A 27,265-nucleotide genomic window follows, 5' to 3' on the forward strand; every position below is an offset into this window, starting at 1 on the left:
TACCGTATGTGCGTATTTTGTACCATAGCCGTGTGGTTTGAATTCGAGAAACAAAATTCGTCTCAGCGACAATAACTAACCGCATGGTGTTCTGCGGCAACCTTATCGTGACATAATTATAAAAGTTATGGCTTATAATTTGTGTGGCCCATATTGTCGGAGCGACATACACTATAGTATTTACTTTTTTTATTAAAACGAAACGTCGTCACTATATAATTAATAGTTTATCGAATGATCCAACCAGAAAGAGTATTTAGTTGGTCGTACTGGCTTTTGGAAACTACAACTAAACACATTCGATAAACCATAGAGGCATAGACGTCCTGTCCTGCTAATACAACTAACAAAGTAACAACAACCGATACGGCTGGCGGCTGCAGCTGCAGCTGCTGCATTGTTGTAGTTGTATACTCTATGGACTGCGGCAGTGGTTCTTAAGCACTAAACCGGGTCATGAACTGTCCCGCGACACACTTTTCAGTATTCACTAGTCGCTAGTCATAGCACAGACTGAAGTAATGGGTAATCTATTTTTTTGTGCGCTTCAATGACATGGACTGTATTTTGGTGTAGAGTGCCCCGGGATATTCTTGTAAGACATCCAAGTGTGCCGCGAACGAAAAAAGGTTGAGAACCACTGCTCTGCGGACCTGTGATAAATGCTATAGCGTAAACGTGCGCGCGCGTTCGTGTGTTTGTGTGTGTGTAACTTCTGCAATTCCCAACGACTGTACACAATATTTCGGTTTTCGGTACACACAACTGTTTTTTACGTCCGGTGTCGCGGTTGATAGTGTCGTAGCTGTTATTTTACTCGCCGTGACGTCGTCACTCGTTACAAGTGTACAACATAGTCGTTACGTTACGATTCGTCTGCCTGTGTGTGTGTGTGGCGTGTGTGCGTTAGTGCCTACTGCCTATAGTGACTGAGTTTTTTTTCCCCCCCGGATTTGTTTGCCGGCAGACGTCCACCGCGTCCCGTAACGACGAGTGTTTCGCCCCGTAGACGACCGCACCGCCGAGTAGAATTTTTCATCCGTTTCAATCCGGACCGGACGCCGCGTAAGTACCCGGCCCACCCTAATTACCATGCACCCGTCCGCCCATCCGCCCGTCCACCGGTACGGTGGTCGACTTGACGCGGTTCTCGGGATGACTGGCGAGCCGCTCGCCACCAGTGACCAGGGACGGCGGCCATTTGCAGCTTTCGACCACCGCCGATCCGTACGGTGGGGTGCCGCGGTACGGTTCTACGAGCCTTTTTTTCGAGCCCTTCCCGGCGCCCCCTCCCCTTGTCGCGACGGCGACGATGACGACGGCGATTGAACGTTTTTCTGTAGTCGTCACGTAATTTTGAGTTTTGGTCAAGACCCGTGGACGCGCAAATACGACACACGATCTCGTCTCGATCTGCCGCCCCCTAGGTAGGTGTTTGCCCGTCAACCTTCGTTTGTTTCTGGGTTTTCTAACGGTAATTCCGTTTGGTCGACACATCCTTATCTCAAGTTTGTGTTGCATTTTTTTCTCACTCTTAATGAGTATCGAAACCATTACGACGACCTAATCGATATCATGTTTGTTGCCGTTCGGTTCACTGGGGAATTCGTTTGCATTTAACACTGAAAACTCAAAATTTTACCGGTGGTCGTGGCTTACCCATTTGGCCATTTAAGAATTTTAGGTTATTTAGGTTTTTTCTCGTCAGTAATTGTTTTTTGTAATAATGTCATCGACGATTATTTACTTGATGCTGTTTTTTTGTACCTTTCACAAATAACACCTGATCAATGGTCTTTTTTTTTTAGTCAATCAACCATGGCAGACTTAGACGACCAATTGTTGGAAGGCGGTATCGATTTATCGTCTGAAGAACATAACACACAAATTAGTATAGAAAACAGCATGTCTTTTGATTTGATTGAAAACGGTCAATCGAATAATGTCGATTCTCAAGCGTCAGCAGATTCTGTAAGTTTCGTTTTCTTTCATAATGCATCTCACTCTAACTGTATTCTAACATATTATAATTGTACTTTTAGGACTTAGAAGTAATTAGAGCACGCGTACGAGAAATGGAAGAAGAAGCTGAAAAGTTAAAAAAATTGCAATCACAAGTAGATCAAGAAATGTCAAACACTCCAGTTCTGTCTTCTCCAAATTGCTCAAAAACAAGTATGTTGAATTTTTATTTATTTCTATTGCGTTACAGACAATTTCGTTATTAAATGATTCCTTAACAAATAGTAGGCAGTTGTTTCCATGGTTATTGTGTAGCAACAAAAAATTTGTCTACAATTTATGCATTAATCTGCCAATCAATAACTGTCTTTAGGTATTCAGAATTGTATTAAGCTTTTAATCTTACTGGTTGATCAAGTGTGTTAGCTATTAAGTGTTATACACAATCCTAAGATATTAATGTAAACCTCTTTTACTTGAAAAACGTATAAACAATTTTATCCTCAAAAAGCTCTGCACTATTGCTTAATAGCTGTTTTGCTTTTTAATTTTGAGGTACAAAACTGAGCAGATCTCCACATGTGTTTACAAATAATACATTTTATTAACACTTACTAAATCTGCTCAACAATTTACAAGTATAAATGTATAGTTGTATTCATGACACAATTTTTATTACTACCGATTTACTTTTTCAGAGAATTAATTTGCTTAGTGTACCTAACTGCGAATTTATAGTATCTTTATGGGTGTTACGTGAGACTTTTATATTTATATGCTATAAAGAATTTAATTTGTGTAGATCTCTACATCTGTGTCATAAGTTATTGGCCACGTGTATGACCATTAATCCACTTAATTATTGCAAAAATATTTTTTCCATACATTTAAAAATACCTCAAAAGCTCTTTAAAATAGTTTGTTAGCTATTTTATTCAAATTATTTGAGGAATATTAATGTAGTAAATCTCCACATGTGTATATAATCAAACGTTTTATTAAACACTTACTAAATTTACTCAACAAAAAAAATGTTTTATATTTGTTTCATAACAACAATTTATATTTGTATATAAAAATGCAGGTTGTACATTTTAATATTTATAGTTACATTAATTATTAATGATCAATTAATGATGAATTCTAGTCTCGTTCGTATGATAATTTATGATTACTACTAATAATCTGAACTTGATCTTATTTAAACAAAATTATTCTACATATATAACCTTTGGATGTTAATGAATTTTGTTAAATGCCAACGTGATGAATTAATGGTCTTGTTCCTATGATGTAATATGAATCAATGTACACTTTCTGATTTTGGTCATGTTAAATAAACTGTATAAAATGGTTATATGTGTAGTTAATGCTAACATGATGAATAAACGGTCTTGTTCCTATGATATAATATGAATCAATGTACAATTTCTGATTTCGGTTGTATCTCATTCTAAGTACCTATGCTAATTGAGCAGAAATGTAATAATTATTTTCCATATTTTAAGTTATTTAGTAAAAAAAAGTTTTTCTAAAAATGTTCGTTAAAACTAAACTAAAAGTAAGTATTTGATTCTTGTTATTGTATTTCAAGAACTTTGCAATATTGACGTTAAGTTAAAAAAACTTAATTTACCTCAAAAGCTCTTTAAAATAGTTAAGTAGCTATTTTATTATACCTATTTTGAGAACAATAAATTAAAGTAGATCTCCACATGTGCTGCAAGTTATTATTTCTAAGCAATCACTTACTAAATCTACCCTACACCTAAAATGTTAAGTTAACAAATACTAAATAAATTCTTGTCATAATTTATTCAACTACATTTTTTCACCTGGTTTAAAAAATTTAAAATTAATTTTAAAGTACAATGCCATGTGTTGGGTTAAAATATGTTTGTAAAGATAATATTAATTAACCTCATTAGCTCTATAAAATAGTCTTTTTGGCAGTTTTATTTTACAACTTTGAGGAACATGAATATAGTAGATCTCCACATGTGATACTAATAATAATGTTAAAATTATCACTTACTAAATCTACATGACACTATATTAAGAACAGTAATGGTTAAAAATAGGTGACGTCTATTTTTTTTGGATAGAAAATGGTCGTTATATATTATGATCTTACTAAATACTTATACTTCACATAATATCATTAAAATTAAATCATTAAATAATACATAATAATAATACATAATACATATATATATATATTCTTATTTAAAATTGTATATATTTAAAGATTAATACTTATTTTTTAGGTGCGACTTATAATTTGTCTGAACAGGAAAAGGCTGAAGCTGATGCTAGATCTGTTTATGTTGGTAATGTAAGTACCTATATCCCTTGCTATCCTTAATGGTAGAGTAGTTGAATATTTTACACCAAAATGTGGTTCTTTTTAAAATTGTAGGTCGATTATGCAGCAACGGCAGAAGAATTGGAAACTCATTTCCATGGCTGTGGCTCAATAAATCGAGTTACCATATTGTGTAACAAATTTGATGGTCATCCAAAAGGATTTGCATATATTGAGTTTGCCGACATGGATTCTGTTAACACAGCCATGGCGATGGATGATTCTTTATTTAGAGGTCGTCAAATTAAAGTAAGATAAACATAATTCAATTTATTGAGATGTAATTTTCATAAATCCTTTGACTTTTACAGGTTAATCCAAAAAGAACTAATAAACCTGGGATAAGCACTACAAATCGTCCAGTAGCGTCTAGGGGTAGAGCTATGTTCCGAGGTCGCCCAATGTCACGTGGTGGTGCACAATCATCATTTTATGGCGGTTACAGACCTTCGCGTAGACCAAGGTATACACTTTAAAAATTCACATCCAAATGTGAAATGTTAAATATTATAAAATTGTTTACAGAGGTGGTTATTCCAGAAGAGCAATGTATTATCCTTACTGACGTTCACTATAAATCCATCGCTACAGTTCATCGGTGGGAACAATCAATATTTAAAAAATTAAGAAGTTTTACAAAAGGCTTTTTAAAATGAAAAATGATTTCTTTTGTACATACATCCCAACATTAATTGCATAGCCTTTAATGGGCTATTGGGAATGTATTAGCTTAAGTTTTTACTATTGATTGAACATTGGATTGATTTAATATTTATAATTATAGCCTGTAATAACTAATTGGAAATAAAAAAATATTATGTACTTCATATGACTGTGCAATGAATTGTGAAATTATTCATTTTATATTATTCTATCTAGATACATTGTATGTTTCAAATTAATATTGAATGTTCTATTCTAGAATAATATACTATCCATTATATTAGATCTTAAGGTTTGAAAAGTTCATATGTGCCTAGCTATAAGTTTTATTATACCTAGATAATTTTAAATTATTTTAACTCACTATTTTTCTAAATTTGAAACGACTTGTGTTTTTTATGTAAATATTGTACTACATATTTTTATGTAGGTTTATTTATAGCTTTAAAAAATGTCAAATATGTATAAAAGATAATGTGAATCTGAAAAATACATTTGTTTAAAAATAAGAAGAACATAACCAAAGAAAAGATTCGTGCAATAAAAGTGAAAACATGTTTAAAAAAATAAAACAATAAAAAAGAATTGAGCAATAAAAATATGATCGACAAAAACAATTTAAACAAAAAAAAAAACGAAAAATTAAAAACAAATAAAACACATACCCAAATTAAAAACCTTGTTTTTTTATTTATTTCCTACCTTCCTTTACAGATGGGTAAAGTATGCAGTGAAGTATGCTTGGTATACCAGTGTTAAGAACAATAATTTCTTTTAGAAAATTGGTCTTTACAGTCAATTGAAACGAAATATATATATATAAGGAAAAGAATTAATCAATATTTCGAATAAATGAAAATAAGACCTGCGTCTTTCTAACATTTTGTTTAAAATTTAAATCAGGGGCTGTGTGGCAAATGTCCTTCAAAAAATTAAAAATATTTTTAAATTTGACGCCATTGCCACGGTGCAGCAGTCTATTCACACTACGGCGGGTTGGAATTTGATCTATCAGTATCGCCCATGTCCACGCTTTCGCATGGAAAGATTTTGTAACTGCTGTAGGTTAAAGCTGTTTATTTAATGATTAAATTAAACTGAATAATTTAAATATATCCTAGGACTTGCGTAGGGGGCTATTGCCCCTGGATTTTTTTCTGGGTCAACTATCATAATCATCTATCTCTTAATAAATATTTAATTCTACTATATGTGTGTATGTCACTGAACTAAATGGCTTTACCGATTTGAATGAATTTTTTTGCTTGCGTTTGGGTGGCGCCCTGGATGGTTTAGATTCACAATTGGACCAGATAGGTCCGACCCGTGGAGTTGCTCAAACAGGGATTTTAAGATTTACGCAGGAAATATTTGTTTATATACGGTTGCTATTGGTTATAGGAGAAATATAAATAAATTTAGTAGAAATATTGATATTTTTTTTTATTTATTGGTTGCCTGCATAGTGCATACAATTGAATTTTCACACATTGCCTACCAAGGTGGCTGAGTTGCACTTGTGTCCACAATAAAAATAAAAATAAAACATATTATTTATATAAAGTACTCATCAAGCCGGGTCCGCAATCCACAGCAGGTAAACATAATAGCCTGCTCGCATTATCACCATCGAATCTCATATAGAGTTGTCATTTTTAACGGGCAACAAAGTGTACCGGATCAGCTAGTGTAATATAAATTATGAACATCAGAACTAAGAACGCTGGTTTCATAAATTATCGTGTTAAAATTTAGGATGATGGGGAAAAGTGCATGTTTCAACTCGGTGTTATTTTTTTGATAAAAGGTAAAAATTTAAAATTTCCAATAGTTTTTAAAAGCAGGCTGCAGCCGGCTAACTTAACAGGTAAATCTAACCATAGTAAAATAAGAAAAGTAGACCCCGCCCGCGACCATATGATCGTCCAATGATTTCACCATCATACATAGTTTTTTTTTTTTTTATTATTGATCTTAAGCTTCAACTGAGGCCATTAGCTGTAGTAGGATTTGTATTGTAGGTTTGTTTGTATTGTATATTTTGGGACGGTAGGGGGGAACACGTGTGTGTTTGTTTTTGGCAGAATTTCGAATGGGGCACCCGTAGGTTTCTGCCATGCCCCGGGGGTGGGGGATGGCAGCACTTGTTCTCCGGTCACCGCGACTTGTCCGGAGAAAAATGCCGCCCGGTAGCCGAGGATCGAACAGCGACCGGCTGCGTCGCAGCGGACGCGTCAGACCACTCGGTCACCTCATCCCCCCATACATAGTTTATTAACTATTAAATAGACATGTAAAGAAAATTGAACTGAAAAATTCATTGAAATACATGTTTTAAAAAAAATTTTTAAAAACTTGGGTGGAAGCTAAACTGCAATAAACTTACAAAAAAATTACCGCAGATACACGAAATTTTCACCGACCGTTCAAAATAGCATTTTCTATACCTACCTACCTAAACACAATAACATTTAAAAAATATTTTGACTCCTGTCGAGCTATTTATAGGCATAATATGAAATTTTTGATTACCTACCTATAGGCGGAGAGATGAATGTATTGATTTTAAAATGATGTGTTTTTTTAATTAACTTTTTTTGTGTCTGTCGTCACCTTTTAGGGAGAATTAGGTAAAAAGTAAAGTTAGGCTATGAAATTTTCAATTATTATTAGTTTTTTTTTAAACTAAGGTCGATTACATTTTTTTTTTTTGAAATAGAGCTTGAAAATGTAATATAAGTCCAGAGTTCCTCCAGCAGTCACCATCTCCGTGTTCGATGCACTGGGCATACCTTGGTCTGCGGCCAAGCTTTCTAGCTCAAACCACCCGGCCACAGATTGTCTATACCCACAGACCTAACTAGTGAACGCGGAAGCATTTCCGCCGGTTGTGGTCCTTTGGAAAAGTCTGATTTTCAAACTTGTCCTCTATAGCTGCTCCTGATCCTGTTCCTGCTGTGGCTGCTCTTCCTCTTGTTCCGTCGAGAGGGTACCTACTGCCGGCTGAACCGCGGTCGGTCGTACATTTTAGTAGGTACACTGAGCTGTCGTCGCTGCCCAACGGGACCCCCCTGAAGGCTCGCTGTCCTGGTCTGACAGCCCTGGTCTACAAATCCTCTTGTTGACTTTCGTGAAGTATGTCTGTAAGGTGAAAATGGACATTCCCTGATTCACACCAGAGTTTCTACCCAAAGATTTGTTTGGTTTTCTAAAGTGATCGTCGGCCAAAAACTGCATTTTAAAACATAAACAATAATAAGAGTGTAAGACTAAATCGGGGATCGAAAAAATCTACTAATTTACTTTAGAAATTGTATTAAAATACAAAATATATTTGATTTTAATGAGAAAATAATTGCCAAATACATGATACCTACTATGGATATATTTGAAAAAACATCTACATAATTAAATAAAAATAAAATGTTAAATTATAAGCTTAAGACCTAAATACTTAAATACTCTTTAAATACTTAGTATTTTTAATAAATGGTTGGTTTACAAAAGCCTATTTTTTTTTAAAAAAACGTTAACCTAATCTGAGTCATAAAAAATGTATTCAACCGGTCCTATCAGTCCTTGTATTTTTTTTTAGTAAATTCCAAGTTCAATGGATGCAACATCCGCATGAGTTGTCACCGATTTAAACACGTACGGCATTAAAAAAAAAATTTACAAATTTTCTTTCACTAGTTTCAATAATCTACTATTAGTTTTAAATGTTTTAATGTTGAAAGAATTTTGAGTGAATTGCAGACTTGTTATAAAATTTAAAGGTTTTTTTTTTTTTTTCTTTATTTGAGATAAACAATCTATACCTTAGGGGCACAATAAGTTTATATGGTTAGAGTAATTTACAACATGATACGTTTGACGTGAGAAGTCATCCACTAATGACACTCGATTGATTGATTAAATTTAAAGGTAAAATATTATCTAGGACTCGACGGGTGTCTCCGGTTTCCGCCAAAAATGACCTTTCCGTTTTCTATCAATTATCTTTGTGGGTTTTCTTTAGCTAAGCTGGTCACACACTAGATAGGTATTCGCCGGGTAGTTCGGACTGTTTTATACGTAAACATGAAAACCACACGAATCGTGTTCGACAAATGGATTATAGATCTACCAATCATATTTTTTAACTTTGAGCTTTTCAAACTGCCTACTCAATTTTCAGTTTTTGTGTACAATTTAACGTAGGTTTTAAGCCTCTGCGGTTTATACTCTTCCTTGTATATTGTTCGAAATCATGGATTTTTGTACTAGAAGTAGATACCTACATAGGTACCTAAGTGCTAAAGCCTTAATGCTCGCTTTGTCCGGTAGGGTTGAGTATAGTCAACCTGAAGGTAATGTGTGACCAAAATTTTGTTAACCATGTATTAAATATACGGAACACAGCACCACACGGTGAGTTGTGAACCTCCCTTATTAAGTCGGATTCACAGCTACGTCATGGGTCGTGTCGTGTGATGGTGCGGTAGCTCCGAGTATATGGTTATAACTGGTAACCAATATGGTTTAAAAGTTGAGTTGTAGTCAATTTTTGGTATATTTGGTTGCAAATTGGTTATGACAAGACACCAACAAATTAACGTCCAATCACAATGCGATTTTATAAAAGCGTCGAGACACACGTTGTAGCTTTTAGGCCGTGGTTGGTATGGAAACTCATATCTACAACCATGGTGATAGGAACATTTATCACAAAACAAGCAAGATTCATTATCATGGCGGTAATATTTAAAGAAATCGAGAATTCTTGAAAGTGTAAGGTTAGTTAGGTACTTACTTTATTGAAATTTTGGATCTCGGGCCCTATTGTAAATAAAAACCAAACCGAATATCTACAAGTATCTAAGTACCTACTACCTATTGTGAACAAAAATGTAAAACTTTTTATTAGGTATCTAGTTAGTAGTTACCAAGGTAGCGGTGGATTATCGACTATAATCTACCGTGGTATAGTTAACGATGGATTTTTCTTTACTTCGACATTAACTAGTTTTTGGAGCATATTTTCACAATTTAACATCGTACTAAATTTTTTTTGATATTAATAATGCATATTTTTCGGGACATAAATGTTCAGTTTAACTCTGCCGAGTGATCGTTGAAAATTTTTTTTGTAAGCGATTGTATTTCAGCGAATTAAAAAATAATGTTATATAATGAGAAATGTGTCGATCAGACTTAGTTTAAAAGTTATAACCTTTTGAAGTTCACAATTTTGCGTCCATTGAACGCCTGGACAGCGTATAGCAGTCTGGATTAAACAACGCTACTATTCCACCTGTTTGAAGCATCCAAAATTGGACATCAAGTAACTTATATGGCGGAATGTATGCGACTATTTCGGAGTGCCCGTATTCATTTTTGTTTCCAACTGGATTCCAAGGTATTTCAAACTCACCTAGGACTCAATTCTAAACTGTCCAAATAGCCTATCACCATTTCACAAAATTGGTTATTTTTCTTCCTTTGTGTCAGCATAATAGCTTCGGATTTGTTAGCGGATAGTGATGGATATTGGTAGTCGTCCAGTTAATGTCGGTGATCATTGCCTCGTGGAATTGCTCTTCAAGCTGCAAGTAAGAGTAAAAACTACTCCTGTCATCACTCTGTTGGATACGAGATCGGCGATCAATCGGTTCCAAAGATCAGGTCCAAGTACGGAACCTCGAAAAATTCCACAGGACACCGAAAGGTACATATTAATAATAAGTTTCACATTAGAGCCATTAACGATATAGTTTGTCAGCGCGAGTTATGACTTAAGCATTGCTACAACGTGAGCACGTTACAACCTAATTGTAGCGACAATTCCTCGTATCATTTGCTTCCCTTACGTCTTTAATTTAATTCAATCTATCGTCTTTAATCACCCTATTGCGTCTAAGGTTAAACGTCCACATATCTAGACCCAAAATGATTGTTCGCTAGAGCGTTGCTAGATGAAATATGTTCTCTTTTTGAACAAATATCAATGAATACTAGAATACCTATATACCACTTGAATAATTAGTGGCGAGTGGCGACCGCCTGTAGACCGATTAATTCCTAGTAGGGAGGGCATTCTCAATATAACATATTATTATACATGTAGGTACTCGTAGGTATATGCTCCAATATACTTTAATATATATTAATTATATTTTGACAATGAATAAAAAAGTATCACAGTGAGGGGGGGAGGTACTCACCTACTCCTCCCGATAACGCCTCTGTATACAACATAATATTATATAAATAGTAATGTAGCATATTATACCTATTTGTTTATATTATATTTTAGTTGAACGGAAATGTATGTTATAATTATTTATATTTTATGTATAATAACTAATAAGTATGCCTACATTAGTTAATTTATATATACCTACCCGAATTGCTGGTACATATTATATACGACTATTAAATATACGTCGTGTAGGTTACACGTGTTTGCGCGACGAATATAATCAACTATAGCCGTTTAAATTGTTTTCAAATTTAAAGAGGCGTTTAGAGCGAACCATTCCACAATACCAATTAAGGTCACTGCCAACGTCCACATGGACGCCTACTGCATTGTTAACGACCGTAGTGGAACACACAATATTATATATATTATACAGCTAGGACTCTGGGTATCTTTACATAGCATATAAAATACGATTCAGTGCAGTGTGCATATTATTGTGTGCTATATGGTACATTATAATAAGGTACCTCTCAACTATATATTTATACAGTAGGTACATACTATTTGTATACAAGCTGATTCTTTTATCAATAAACACTGCTATTCCGTAGCAGAATATTTTTTTCAGAATTTCGAGGTTACAAAAGAATTTTGAATGAGTAATTATGGGAATTTATTACTTTTTAACAAGCACCATGATTGTCTATGAAGTTGATACCGAGAGCTCGGAATCTGAAGTTAGTTAACACCCAAACTTATAAAGAGACATCAAATTAACACTATATATAGGTACTTGATTTTATACAGTTGACAAATTGGCAACCTATATGCTTATATCAATAACTTTTTTTATTAAGTAGATAGATACTATAGCAATTATCATACCTTTTTCAAGTGCTCTGGAGAGAACTTTTTTAACCAAGAGCTATCTACAATAATTAAAACTTATTTTAAAAATAAAATGATCTACAATAGACTATCAGATATAGCAATTTTTTCAATTGAAAAACTAGTTAAAAAGCTTAGTTATGGAAATCGTTGTGGCCAAATTTTCTACTGCTCATCATAATTGAAAAATAATACTCGTTTAAATATTACTTAAATTACTTAAATTTCACATTAAATAAAATTTTATAATTTTTAAAAGTTACTTAAATATTAAATTCTAACAGTAATAACATGGTGTTTACTGACATACAATTATTTAACTGTTTTTTTATTGACAGAAGTAAAAGTTTTGTGATTTAATTAAGTCATAAATGTTTTTTTAGTTACACATAACACATACATAATACATATAACATATAAACTGTTTCTTATACACTTATAGGTATACAGGTATATTTTATTAGCTATACATGTATAGGTATCTAAATCGACTAAATTCTTGGAAAAACGAAGATTGTAGTTTTTAGACATTATATATAAAGTTATCAAACCCCTGGTAACAAAATGACTCAAAATTATGTCTGTTCTTATTTTGGACAGACAGTATAGAATATTGTAGAGTGTAGACAAATAAAATGTTTTATGTATCTGCACTTAGATGTGACGTACGTGAGTATCTACTGCAGACTGCAGAGTAAAGTACCCAAAATAAGTAGGATGTATAACTGTCCAAGTATAATCAAAGAAGTTAGTGACTACTAATTTAATATTAATTTTCTGTTATTATAAATTTTAATCTACCGAAATGATACACAAAATATCTGAAATCATGAAGTTGGAAAAGTGGATCAACAATTGTAACTTGTAAGTAGGTACCTATACATACTTACACAGTTACACATGATTACATTTTAATGATATGTTTTTTTAATTACACTGGGGCACGGCGATGTATTATAATAGTATGATGAAACTATGAAAGCCATTCGTTAGTTTACTTTTTGGTAGACTTACCCATAATATTATCGAATACCACAAGTCATTTGTATGGTATACGATATATGTGCAATAGCTGAATAGCGGATGTGATTTTAACATTTGCGTACGAGTCCTACGCGTTTTAATGTTGGCCTCCGGCAGCATTGCCACGTAAAATTGTACAATAAAATTACTTATTTTTAAGGTAACTCGTATAGTCACATGTATAATATGTATAATAATTACTTATTAGTTATTTAAATGTCCAGTCGCGGAGGTCTGTCATATTATAGCTTATCTAAATACCTATATAATATACAAAATTAAACATAATGCTTCTGTACTTATAGAAATCAACACCGTGTACCTATAGTACCTAGGTACTGAACATATTTTACTATTTTATAATACATACTAAATAGTAAATAGGATATTTGAATTTAATTTTAACTACATGCACGAAGAAATATATATTTTATATTCTTGTTAAATTTGGCTGCGTTTTTGTAAAATACTGTTGTACTTACCTATGCGTTTTGTCCCATTTATATTTTTCGGATACAAATTTAAAAATAAAATGTTCTATAGGGACTGCGAGTAAAATATTATTGGCTATTTAATTTCCTTTCATTAATTCTAAGTGGATTTTGGTTAAACTTTGCTTGGTGACATTTAAAAATGTATCGGTATATTTTTTCTTATTACTGCACATTGGCGAGCAAGTTCCACATTAATACTTAAAAAATCCTATTGGAAAAATTTTAAATTGACTACTACTTACCTATTTTGGAGTTCCGACTGTATTTTATTTCCAATTGGGAGATGTGTTCAATTAAAATTTTTTAGCATTCATTCTACCCAAAAAATTGTTCACATGAAAACATAGAAGGCTAGTAAAAAAAAATCAAGTGAAACCTGTACTGAGAATCTAAAAAGCCATTATTGTAAAAACCTTTATTATGTTCTTAGATTTTCTCGAAATTAAAAATATTACAAAAATATAACTACCTACAGAGAGTCATCTTATTCAAATTATTATTACAATATTTATAGTTTTTATTTGTACCTCGGCAGCATATTACCTACATTTTCATTGATGTTGCCATTTTGGATCCCTATATTAAACAACAAATATGTATAAATATAATATTATGTATTTATGTCCTATAAAGAAGTTTTCACATAATGATATAATGAAAAAAAGACATGGGTGGGGGACGCCCGATCACAATATAATGTATACGCAACTGCGTTGACGATTACAAAACTTCAATAATGGCGTGCATTAAAGTTGTATATTATTTTTATTGTTGGTCAATGCGTGTGGCGCGGCGATCTTATTTCACATATATAGTGTGTTTGTTCCCATTGTTGCATAATGTATAAACGTATCTAGTCTTATACATGCCTACTATATGGACATTATATCCATTTTATCTGTTGTAGTATAGGCACATGAATTAGTAAGAATAGTGGTACCTAATAATAATAGTAATAATTTGTTTCCTACTTAAGGTGATTTGTAAAATGCAAGTAAACATACAATCACATTATATGTGTACATAAGTATACATACATAGATAGGTACGTGAACCCGTTTTTAAAATGGTTGCATTGTGTTAAATAATAAGTATAATATATCTACGTATATAGATCGTATCATACTATATAGATAATATACATTTATTTTCTATACTATTTTTATTTTGGTATAATTATAATGAATGGGTGACCTCGTGTCCCTATTTACATAGGTAGGTACCAGATAAATGCGTTTGTAAAATAATAATTGATATGTATTACATATTTGCCATAGTTAAATTCGTTTTACACATAGGTATTATATTGTGCGTACGTCTGCTAATCTTAGATCTTCTAACCTATGCATTTTCTAAGCCACTTGAATTACCATAATGTATTATTGTATTGATATTCCTTTTTTTCTTGAAAGGATCAATTAGATAAAACATATTTTATAAATTACAAAAAAACATTTAACATTGTTTTTTTTACATTAACTACCTAGATATAGAAATTATTATTTAAATTATTTTATTTGATTATGTGTGCATATTATATCTGTATTCAATATATATTATTTATTTAAGACTTATTAGTTATTATATTTAATATGTACTATTATTATTATAGTATCCAATTATAAAGGAGTCAATAATTCTTAATATATTTATTTGTTTGAAAGGTATGTACCCTAATTTAGCGATATTACAATAATATAATATATAGGTAAGTACCTATAAATTAATAATACGTTTCAGATTCTGAGCGGTTTTTGAAGTGAATATACTTCATAGGCGACAGTGGACCGTTTAATGCATTTTTTTAAATTTCAACTTAAATCAACTAGATGAAATTATAAAAATGTGAGTAGATCGATCCCTCGAACATGTTATGAACAATAATTAGAATATTTTATTAGAATGCAAATCGAGGTAATCGTTACGACGTATTGTTGGAATTATAGTTATCTGTTTGAGTGAAAAATATACGTATATTTATATGTCGTTTCTTGGTTACCTAATGATTGTTTTTCTAAATTATTATCGCTCTATTATTAAATGTTAGCACTATTTGTAAGTTAACAGCCACCCGCAGTCAAGTTTGGTTTTATTTTTTTAAATTCCAACCAAAGGTTAATAATTAATTTAACTAATTTAAGTATTCACTTCTGTCGTGTGCACTGCACACATACACTTCATGTATTATTATTATTATTACTAAATTTTAAGTGAATAATTTCCTAAGACTAAATTTCCCAATACTTTCAAAAATGAAAAACTTAAATTTTTTCACCAAATATCCATGAGCATTTACAGGACATAATAACAAAAATGTTGATTTTTTTAGTTTTTTCAATTTACCTATGTGCAATAAAAATGTTCTACATTTGGTATAAACAAGTTCCTTATAAGTTGCTTGTAAATCATTTAAAAATATAAATTAATAAAACATAGCCAAAATTTATTTTTTAAAAGGGTTATCATAATAACTTTTTAACAAAATTGACTTAAATCACGAAAACTAGCAAATTATTTTGTAGGTAAAAATTAACAATGTTTTAATTTTACCACCTATAGTTTAAACCTTAAAATGTAATATAAGATTACTTATTAGTATTTATGACTGTAAATTGAAAAAAAAGTATTTTATGTAAGTCCTCATACATTAAATTTTTTTTTATGGGCATCGAAGTTCAAATTTTTACGATGTTGGATATATATAACATATTATAGTAATATAGTGCATAAGTGGAATAAACGAACACCCTAATTGTTAAAGTTTGTTTAATTTCCATACTATATAGCTAGCTAGTATGATTACTATAATTGCCTATAGGTAGGTACTAATGCATTAAGGTATATGATAAGATTAAAAAAGTAAGGGTTCCGGAAGGTTAAGTAATTAGGTAAGTGCACATTATTAACCCATTTCTGACATTTTATGTAGTGTTTTGAACTTGATTCTTGATCTTAAACAATATACTTTCTAGTTTTAGTATAGGATTTATGTAAGATATGTTTAAAAATTTTAAATTTTAAAGGATTATCTACCATACTAAACTTGTATAGATATTTGATATTTCTTTTAGATGTATTGTAAATGTCTTATTGATGAATTTGCATTTGTGATCTGTCTCTTAATTTTGTATAGGATGAAAGACGAAATAGGCAGAACATAAATTAAATGTCAATTAAAAAAGTAATTTTCTTAAATCACACAGAAAAAAAATTGATGTTGTAGTTTGCTCACATTATTTGTTAATAGCTTTTTTTACCACTGTACAAAGTGCAAATGAAGACATGCAGTCTTAGCTTTTTCGCAGTGCGTTATAACGATAGTAGTATTGACTATTTTATTAATAATGAATCAAAATGTATTTTAGAAAATATTATTTGGGTATTAATTCCCATATTGTTAATATTCATTAACAGCATTGCAGAGGGCAGGCTGCTACAGTAACAGTGTACAATATTTCTAAAATTGAATGGGGTATGAGGTTTCTTATACATTTTCTAATTATTTGTATTGTATTATGATAGTTATTACTTATTAGTAATGATTTCAGAATTAGGTAAATAGTTTTATTTTTATTGAAAAACTAAAACACAAAAATACTACCTATCCATATCTTTTTTCATCTATAACGATTTTACAATTTGTAGTTGGGAAAGTTGGGTGTTTGTTTATATTTAAATGTAGCAATATAGCTGACCGGATATAACTAACCGCACTAACATTTTCATGGCTATGTTTTGTTTTCACGGTTCATGTGAATTGAATGTCACGCAACAGTATCTATACGAATATATGACTATACGTCTATGCATTATGCATCCATAATCATTAATCATGTACCTACATTTGGAATAAACTATGTCTAGTGCATAAAATATAAAAGATATTTTATTGTTATTTATTTACATGTATAGTTATTGAATATACCTGCACTATGCATTGCGCAGCCTACATCCGATTTAGTTAACGATTTAAATATTTCACGCAGTTTGTATATCCGGTTTTTGACAGTCATCAATAGTTAAAAAAATTAAGTCCTATATGTATGTAAATAAGATACATGTAATATGAACTGACATGCAGTTTATAGCGTACCTACTTACCTATACACATATTTTATGTGCATTTAATAACAATGATGATGCCAGACAAATGAAATTGCACACGTTTTTTTGGATCTTAAATTTAACACAATGTAGATTACTTATAGATACAATTCCACTGTTAAAAGGCAAAAGGAGCTGTATGACAGTTTTAATACTTTAAAGGAAAGCAAAATCTAAATTTTCATGTTGGTAAATGTATTGCTTATCCAGAAAATAATAAAATGTAAAGTTTCATTACGTTTAGTGGAACATTAGTGCATGCAATTTTCATATTTTCAAAAGCTCAAACTGGCGGTCATCCCGTAAAAAACAACAGCTTGCTTATATAAATGTCACTTGGAAACTTTTGCCTTTTACCAGTTGACTAAAAATTATATCATATTTCAGTAATTTATATAAATCGATTAATTAGATTATACAGTAAACGAAATAGCCATATAGGTATGAATGAACATTTTTTTTTAAAGATTTTCGACAGTATTTATAATGAAATAAGTCGTGAATCGTGATTCATCGAAACCATATTTTTTAATAGAAGAATGCAAAATTACCATAATATTAGGGAACTAAAGTGCAAAATACTAATATATTTGATATCAATATAATACCAATAATGACTAGATCAATTCACAAATATGTAATTAAATTGAGATACCTATACATATCGAAAATTTACAATTAAAAAATAGGCGTGCTTAAAGTTCCACTACCTATATAAACTATAGTTGCTTATTTGTTGGCTTGAGTAGAATAAAAAATTGTATTATTTATTAGGTATATAATATATTTTCCACAATCTGTATAAATGTTCTATATTCGTGTACATATATTCAGTAGACTTAAGACGTTAAGTTACATAATATATACATAATACAAAGTATTAATTATTTGATTTAGGTATATGATCATTTTTACTTTCATTTTATACGAATAAAATAAAGTTTGTACACTTATAAATCCATATAAACTTGGTACTTATTTACGTTTTGAACATATTTTTAATATTTTACTAAAACAAAATGTAATATTGTAATATCTTATAAATTATATTTTTTGACATTTTCCCCAAAATGTTTTGCTATTTTCCCTAAAATTATGTAGCATCCCGCGAATTGAGAAACATAATAATCATAATTATATTATGTAAGTTCGTAAATATTTGTCAAGTATCCATAGCGGGAGCGGGTGATCCCCTTTGAGCAAATAATATATTTACTGCTGATTGACTTTTACATATGTTATAAATTATAATAGTATTGTGCTTTAGTTCGGTAAATTGGGGTTTTATTTGTTATTTCCCTATATTATCATCATACTTACAACTTACACGTATTACATATTACCATACTAGTTATTATTAATAACTTCTAATGCCGGGTCCACACAGAACAAGAAAATAAAACAAAACATAAACTCAACTTTTGCAAACATCTCAATCGATCTAAATGTTTTTAAAAACAAAAACAAAAACAAAACAAAAACTACAATGTGTCCAACCTGACTATTTTTAATACTATAAATCACCTTTTCTTTATCGTTTATGGCTTATGGCTAAAAAATGATGGTCAATCATTACTTTTTTTAAATAATTCATTACTGACAGAAAAAAAAAGATATAAAAGTGTATTAGGTTAATAATGTTTATTCTGAGTTTCTAAATTATATCCACATCTTTTGTCGAATACTCAGGTCTCAGATTTCTAGTTTTTTAAATTTATTATAGCTATGGTCATAATAATACTGTATGGCCGTGCATTTTCATGATATTTTAATAAACGTAGTTTTAATTTCCATGAAATTTTCCATTTTTACTGTAAAATGGGTCTTCTGTTATAAAAAAACACACTAGATTGTAAAATCAATACATTTATTGCTCCTATCAGAATCTTAATGTTATTCTATATCAGATTTAGTATATGTATAGTCGGGTATAGGATTCTATGTATAATTAAAACTGATTACGGTTCTATATAGTCCCGACGTGTTATAATGAATAAAAATAATAAGTAATTTGCTTTATCTATTGAAATTACTTAGAAGAATTCGTAAAATATGTCGATTGTATATAAATTATAACTAGCTCCTTAATTTTCATTTTACTACACTCGGCAAAGTGACCATAATATATACTTGGCTACATTTAATGCATATACATTTTTCCAGCAGAAAATTGATCACTTTTAGGTTTTTCCATTTCGTATGTTTACATATAGAACAACTAAAACTTGAACAATTAAAGATGATCTGCTGGAAAAATAAAATAAACTATTGTGTTATTAGCTACACTTATTTTTTTATCTTCAATACAGGTACTGCAGTATCTGCGAGCATGAATACAAGACTAACGTGAATGGTGGGGGATCTCGTACACAACGAGCATATAGGTACAGGTAGAGAGGAGCACAGGTGAAACCGTATAACCAGAAAACCGATGGTAAGGTCGTTCGCGGCTCCGGCAACACGGTTAGTATCGAGAATACATTGGATCGTGGTAAAGGTGTCGCGCTCGACGTCGGTAATAAAAAATAATAAAAAAATATTTTTAAAACAAAATAAATACAAATCGGGAACTCGTGATTTTGTGCCACCTCGTTTGTTTTTTGAGTGACTTTGTACATTAGGTTTATGTTTATTGACGCTTAAATAAAAACTAAACGTTAAAATAACTAAAATGGCTGAGTTATAATGCTGCAGTCGTGGTTCTTTCAGTGTGCGGTGTGTGTGTGTACCAGTGGATTATAAGAGTTCGTCAAAATTGCGAATGCCTTTATGTGCATACCAAATTCTTAAAATAAGCAAAGGTAGGTACTTTTTACCTTAAAAATTATAGATTTAAATATTTAATAGCCTTAAACATTGTAATTAATGTAAGTTAGATAATACATTTTTAAAACAATCGGACTATGCTTTGTAAAAATGTAGTTCTAGAAATAATTATATAATTTATATATTATATTTTAACAATTGTTGTTTATATATTATATATATATTTATTGTTTATATTGTTGTTTAATATATTATCTAACATACGAGTATAGGCAGTAGTTTTGCTATTTGATCTGTCGTTAAAGTCTCTAAATTATTTATTATAAAACAATTAATTGCAAATATTACAGCTATGAATACGATACCTTGATACACATCGATTCATGGCTAAACTTTACATTTTAATATGTATTACGAAAATTATTCGTCAAAATCGTCTGTATGTTTAAATATATTATAGGTTATTATATTTTTTTTGATAAATAATCTAAGATCCAATCTAATAAGTTATCTATTCGTAACTGTAAAGAGTGGAATGGTTGAAAGTTAGAGTACCTATACATGCAATGTAGGTAGGTGTATAAACTCACACAATAATGTTTCTATACAGTTAATTCACATAGTTGTATTTAAAATTCTTCTAATTAATGTTTTATTTAATCTGTGATATCGTAGTGTAATCACTCAAACGTCTATGTATAAAATATAAACAAATACAATAAACTGTATTTTTTAATGTTTACAACACTGGCAACTTTTGATAAAAAGAAAGGTTTTTTTAACAGTTATTAAATCTATACCAGTTACTGAATTCATTAATTTAGGAACATTTATCATTTACATTTCGGTTTAAAGATTGTTTAAATTTATGTAATTTTTAAGATCGAAATATTTAATGTGTTTAAGGTTAAAGATGATGTAAGGTGTATTATTTGTTCTATCTCTCTAACCCACAGGTAACATATCAAATCTATGTTCATCAGTTTCATTGTTGATGTGTATAGTTTACATATCAGAGTTAGTTGACGTATTATCAAATTTAAAGTTAAAAAGGCTATCAATGTTTGTAATTTGTATATCTGCTTTTTTACGATATTTTAATTTGTATACAAGTTATGAGTACCTATGTATAGTATTACAATTTAGCAATGGCCTGAAATGCTCATATAAAGGTATACATTACAAATTAGGAACATTACAAACAGTGGAGTCATTTGGGGGAAGCGAGGTGGGCATTAATTGTCCCTGTCTGATTTTAAAAGTAGCCCGATGGGTCGGTACCCGGTCGTTTCTGTTTAGCCACTATATTATGTTTTATTAGCCCAAAACATGCCTATTTTTATCATCTTTTGAGAACATATTATGTTGTGTGGGTACTAAGAAATTATTGTCATAATGATAAATTGGTAATTACTAATGAATAGTTGGAGGAAGGCTCGCCACATAATATTTAGAATATGCGTATATGAAAGTTAGTAGCTATGTACCTATGTTTGTGTTGTATGAAGGAAAAGAAACATATTAATATGTGCTTTAGAGCCAAGCAATTTGTTTTTTTTAAGTTACTCATTTGGACTGCTCAAAACTTTTACCCCCTCTAATCTCTATTAAAAACTAAAATGACTCCACTGCATACAAATTGAAATACCGTAAAAATGTAATGTGAAAACATAGATATTATTATTTACTTTAAGTTTAATAATTCAATTTACTCTAATATTAAAGCTAACAATACAAGGTTGGTTTTCCTGAACTCAATGTTCTATGTTGCGTGTGGATCAAAGAGAGAAATTAAATTGTGTGTTAAGAAAAAAAAATATGTTTAAATATAAGTATACATAATATATAATACGATAGTTATTCATAAGTATAATATTGACTTATACGGAATAGATACCTAAATAAAATAGGTACTACAATTTTTGGTGTTATCAGTTTATAAAATAATATGATAAAATAATAAGAAAAAATTAGGTACGATTTGTCATTTCTACCTCAATTGTTTTCTTTTTTTGCTCTTGTAAAATGTGTTGGCTTTAGTATTACATCATAGATTTAACTTTATAATATATTGTATAAAAATAGTTGTTATTTTATTTGAATTATTTGAATTTATTATTTAAAATAAGTAAGTTTCAATAAAAAAAAAAAAACTTGAAGGGAAAAACTCTTCAAGAGTAATAAATGCCACTAGAAGAAGAAGTTTCAATAATGAATCGAACATTTTAAGACCAGTTGCAATTAAACTGCCCTAGCATTTCTATCAATGACCGATTTCCTATTTGTTGTCTTAAAACTACATTAAAATTTAAGTAATTCAAGATGTAAATCGCATTAAGAACTTAGATTCCAATAAATATGCTTAAAACTTTAACGACAAAAAATGTTGACAGTTAATGATAGGTAATTATAAATAGGTAGGTATACCTATTATTTTTATATGTAGGTGTATATTTCAATGCATATTTATAGACTTTCTTATTGAACTTTAATTTATTCATATCATCAATCTAAGCTTATAAAATATTACACGAATTCCACTATAATAATATGTATAAAGCAATCATCAGATGATTGGACATGTATTTGCACCTGAAAAGCGAAGATTCATTTATACGATATAATATGTATTTTAATCGTTACAAGGATAATTATTATAATAACACATCCAAATTAGTATTTTTTTTCATAAATGATTTTTCTTTAAAACATTGTTCCACTACTAAATAAACACTTAAAAATTTGAATATTAAAAAAGTACAAATGTAAAGTATTACATTCAAAATGATTACGAATTTGATTAATACAATACAATTCGTTTGACAGTTATCTTAAAATATTGAATTTTTAATAAGTAATAAAATAACATATTACATATGAAATACTATAATAATTAAATTATATTTAGATATTTAGTAATGTTTTTAATATCACGTTGTGGAAATTTTTAAGAGATGTATTTTAATTATATACTAATTAGATACTAAAAACAAAAAACAAAGAATGCATTGGTTTCACAATGCAATGTTTTATGAATTTATTTCGGTTAGCACTCGGAAAGCCCTTTTTAGAGCAAAAATCAATAAGCTCCATGGAGTATACCTATCTATAAATAATAGTAAATTAAGTGTTCACTTAAAATATAATATATTATAATTTATAATATATAAACATGTGTATTCATGACAATTTATTTTTTACACTGAGCAAACAGTTTTCGTGAAATCCACACAAAACTATTATACATTTAAGAAATACCTTTTCTAATAACAACGACAAACCCAAATCTCAGTATCTGATGCATTTTTAAAAATTTCATCGATTATTAAGTGTTACAAAGTAAATAAACTGTTTATATGTTAACTGTTATGGGAAACGTAATTATTGTTAGGACATTTCGGAAAAATACTGGAAAATTCAAACATTTTCCAGCTCATTTAAATATATTTTATACTCTGTCTCCAACCAATTACCACAATTTTTTTGTAACTTTTAGTTATTTTACTGCCTCGAAATAAATTAGGGAAAAGTCATTTAAAAATGGCAAGTATAATTTCTAAGCCAATATTTCTCTCGCTTCGCTAAAAATTAATGATTTACATTAATTTCTATTTAATATAGCGCCATTTGTTACATAATTTATTTATTACGGAAATAAAATCCAATACATTAGGTAACAGCAAAATTAAGATAATTATTATTTTTATAAAATACATGTAAAATAAAAAACAAATAAGATATACCTATACGAAAAGTGCTAATCTATTTTTGTAAGTACCTATGTATGATTTAAATATTTGATGTACATTTTCTTGAATCTATTAATGGAATATGGCCTATACTAGTATTTAAATGTCTTAGACTCGATATATTTAATATTTAATCAAAATATTTTGTGGGGCTTACATTTTTACTACAGACTGCACTGTACAGTGTATACGTTTATATTACATTGATAATATGCATGTACGAAAAGTTATAACTGTAAAAAATTCATCAGCTAAAATATTATGCTGGTTTGAATAGACATTCTATGGCTCTTAAAAAACTTATAATTAACGCTTAAACGCCTTGTTACTATAATTTATTATATGTTCCCATAACGATTAATTTATGTTAATAAAAAGTATATATAACTATATATAACGACATAATACAGCATTTCATATTTATTTAATAATAATATTAAATATCATATTAATTTTCAAGGATTCGAAACTGTCAAATAACAATAGATACTTTTCGTTCGTTTTGAAAACAATTACCTATCTACCACATATATATGTGTGTAATTACACAGTGTAAAATAACTTGATATCCCTACAGTATTTCTATTTTTCTTGTTTTCAGTCTCTACTGTTTTGATCTACCAATGCCGATCTTGAGTAATTTAAATTTCTTAAAAAGCGAGTGCCTTTCAGTGCACCGTTTGTTTCATTAAATCTTTCAAGGACGCACTCAAGCAAAAATCTCTTTAGCAATTATTGACACCTAACATTTGGAAACATTTTTTGTTAATTTTATTAGATATATCAACTTTAAATATAATGATATAAAAAAATTATCAACTATTTAACTATTTAAGATCATCCTCGGGCGGGCTTTCGAATTTCAGTACATATTTAAAAATAAATACTATTACTATTGAAAAATTAATTAATTAACCCCCCCCCCCACAAAAAAAAAATCAACAGTAAAAAAAACAATTTTGGGTGCTCTCTGAAATCTTTATTAATTTGTTGGGCTTTAGATATGATAAGTTATTACAAATAAGTAGTAATAGGTACCGAATTTTAATATTATAAAAATTCAGAATTATAGAAAAAAAAAAACAATAACATTATTGTGTGTAGCAAAAATGTATCTAATAACACGACTTCGTGAAATAAACTTTGGAACAAACAGGGGTTTGGAGACTTTAATACTACAATAGCTTAATTAACATGTTTTAGGGTAATCAAAAAAACCAATGGTTTTAAAATAATTAACAATTAATTAATTGATAATTTAGTAATCGCTTACCTTTGGTCGCGTACCTAGTAAAATACTGAAAACAGTTAACCTTAAATAACTATAAAACAAATAAATATAGAATATACTATCCATGTAACATATTAACCTAATATATATTAAATTTTTTCATTCAATAGCTTGTATAGAATCTTTAATGTTAACCATTTATCAATGTTACTTCAATTTAGTACACATGCAGTATAAATATATTATAATATGATATGTCAGATGGCATATTGTATTATTAATCTTGTCAATAGTTCATTCGACTATATAGACTCGTGTTGATATCGAATTATAATATTTAAATTGTATAAGTAGAGCTTATGATACTGTTATCTGTTAACTGTTAAGTGTGTAAATGTTTATTTGATATGTCATGAACATACCACTATATTTATATTTTTGGTCTTAGTTAATATTGAAAATTAACACTTTTGGTCGGTAGTTTTACTAAGCTTAAAATTGGCATATTATACAAATTATCAAAATGTATTAAAAATATATACTTACAAATAATATATATATGTATATATTTATGTCAGGTATTTAAGATCATGAGCCATATGCAAAGAATAATATTATAAGAGTAAAGAGGAGTACTCAGAGAAATAGAATATAAATTACCTTTTAAATATATTATGTAGTACCTATGTAAGTACCTATATGTACGTTTTTAGTTGTATTTTAGACGCTGTGTTATTATTAAATACTCACGGTTGTGGTTGTTTAGTTGTTATATTATTTAAGTATATACGCTATTAAAATTTTTATGAGAGAGTTTCCTAGACCACAAAACCTTTTATATTTAGGTACATCGATAGAACCTATATAAACATTACACAAGAAACTATATATTTAACAGTATAGATGCTGGGAACTGCTTTCATCCTTTAATATTTTTTTTTACCTTATTCCAACTAATAATTATATTATTAGAGATGAAAAATAATTTTAAAAAGTAGGTACGTGTATGTTTGTATCAACGTGAAGTAGATATTAATACGTGCGTTGGTCAATATTTTTGTGGGTATAGACTATAGACGAATAACGACATAATGCTTGTTTATATACTTGCATATAGCAACATTAAATGACAATACTGCAAACATTGATTTTTAAAAATTGTGAATTTCTCATAATATTTACCTACATCCATACATACCTGCAGGTACTCGTTTATAAAAATTTTAATTAGGTACTTGCTGACCATTGCAACTGAATTGGTTTCCATTTGGCCGAATTGGTTTTTGTTTAAATTTGTGATGTGCCATCGCTCATCGCCTATCACTGCCATTACTGATCGAGTCGGTTTCCGCTTTTCGCAGTAAAACGGACTGCAAGTACGCACATTTCCCTTTTCATTTTTACTGGCTTAGGACTGTCAACTTAGAAGTAGGTAAAAATTATAATAATAATTTAAAATTAATAAATTGCATTTAAAATTTAAGATTATCAGAGTGATCGTTTGAAGCAAACCTTCTTCACATAGGCAGTTTCTTCATACACAGTTTTTCGAATATAATTTTATATTGCTAAAAATATTTTAAAATTATTTCTATTGATATTGTTTTGGTAATAGAACTGAACAGGAATGGGCCCTAATTCAGCACGTCTTAATAAAAATACCTTTTTAAACGAGAACCAATTCCATGTTACCAGTCGTACTGTTTTGTCATTATACATTATAAGATATATTATACTTGTACAACAGTACAGAGTACTTTTCACCGCATATATATCAGCTGTTGGTCATAATTTTCTCTAATGTAAATTATAAATTATAATATTATTATTATGTTT

At 29.8% G+C, this 27,265-nt stretch overlaps 2 protein-coding genes across 4 annotated transcripts in view; both read left to right on the forward strand.

Annotated features, from left to right (window-relative positions):
- Positions 1–536: 536 nt before the first annotated feature.
- On the forward strand, positions 537–5,373 carry LOC111036652 (polyadenylate-binding protein 2). 3 transcript variants are annotated; one of them, XM_022318764.1, is made up of 7 exons: positions 537–1,065; positions 1,809–1,971; positions 2,043–2,175; positions 4,230–4,297; positions 4,382–4,576; positions 4,639–4,790; positions 4,868–5,373. In XM_022318764.1, exons 2-7 carry the CDS (start codon positions 1,819–1,821, stop codon positions 4,890–4,892), a joined length of 726 nt encoding a protein of 241 aa, XP_022174456.1. In that variant the 5' UTR covers positions 537–1,065; positions 1,809–1,818; the 3' UTR covers positions 4,893–5,373. The 3 variants fall into 3 exon arrangements, with proteins under 3 accessions (XP_022174456.1, XP_022174454.1, XP_022174455.1); XM_022318762.1 differs by having other exon boundaries at positions 551–1,065; positions 4,853–5,373; XM_022318763.1 differs by lacking the exon at positions 537–1,065 and adding an exon at positions 1,164–1,427 and having other exon boundaries at positions 4,853–5,373.
- A 14,762-nt stretch (positions 5,374–20,135) lies between these two features.
- The window catches only part of LOC111036642 (hillarin), a 39,539-nt gene continuing 32,409 nt past the window's right edge, over positions 20,136–27,265 (forward strand). Inside the window, exon 1 of the mRNA XM_022318744.1 lies at positions 20,136–20,484. The gene's annotated coding sequence lies outside the window, so the exon portion shown is untranslated. The remainder of the gene's footprint in view (positions 20,485–27,265) is intronic.

The sequence above is a fragment of the Myzus persicae genome, unplaced genomic scaffold (assembly GCF_001856785.1).
Source record: "Myzus persicae strain clone G006 unplaced genomic scaffold, MPER_G0061.0, whole genome shotgun sequence".
NCBI lineage: Eukaryota > Metazoa > Arthropoda > Insecta > Hemiptera > Aphididae > Myzus > Myzus persicae.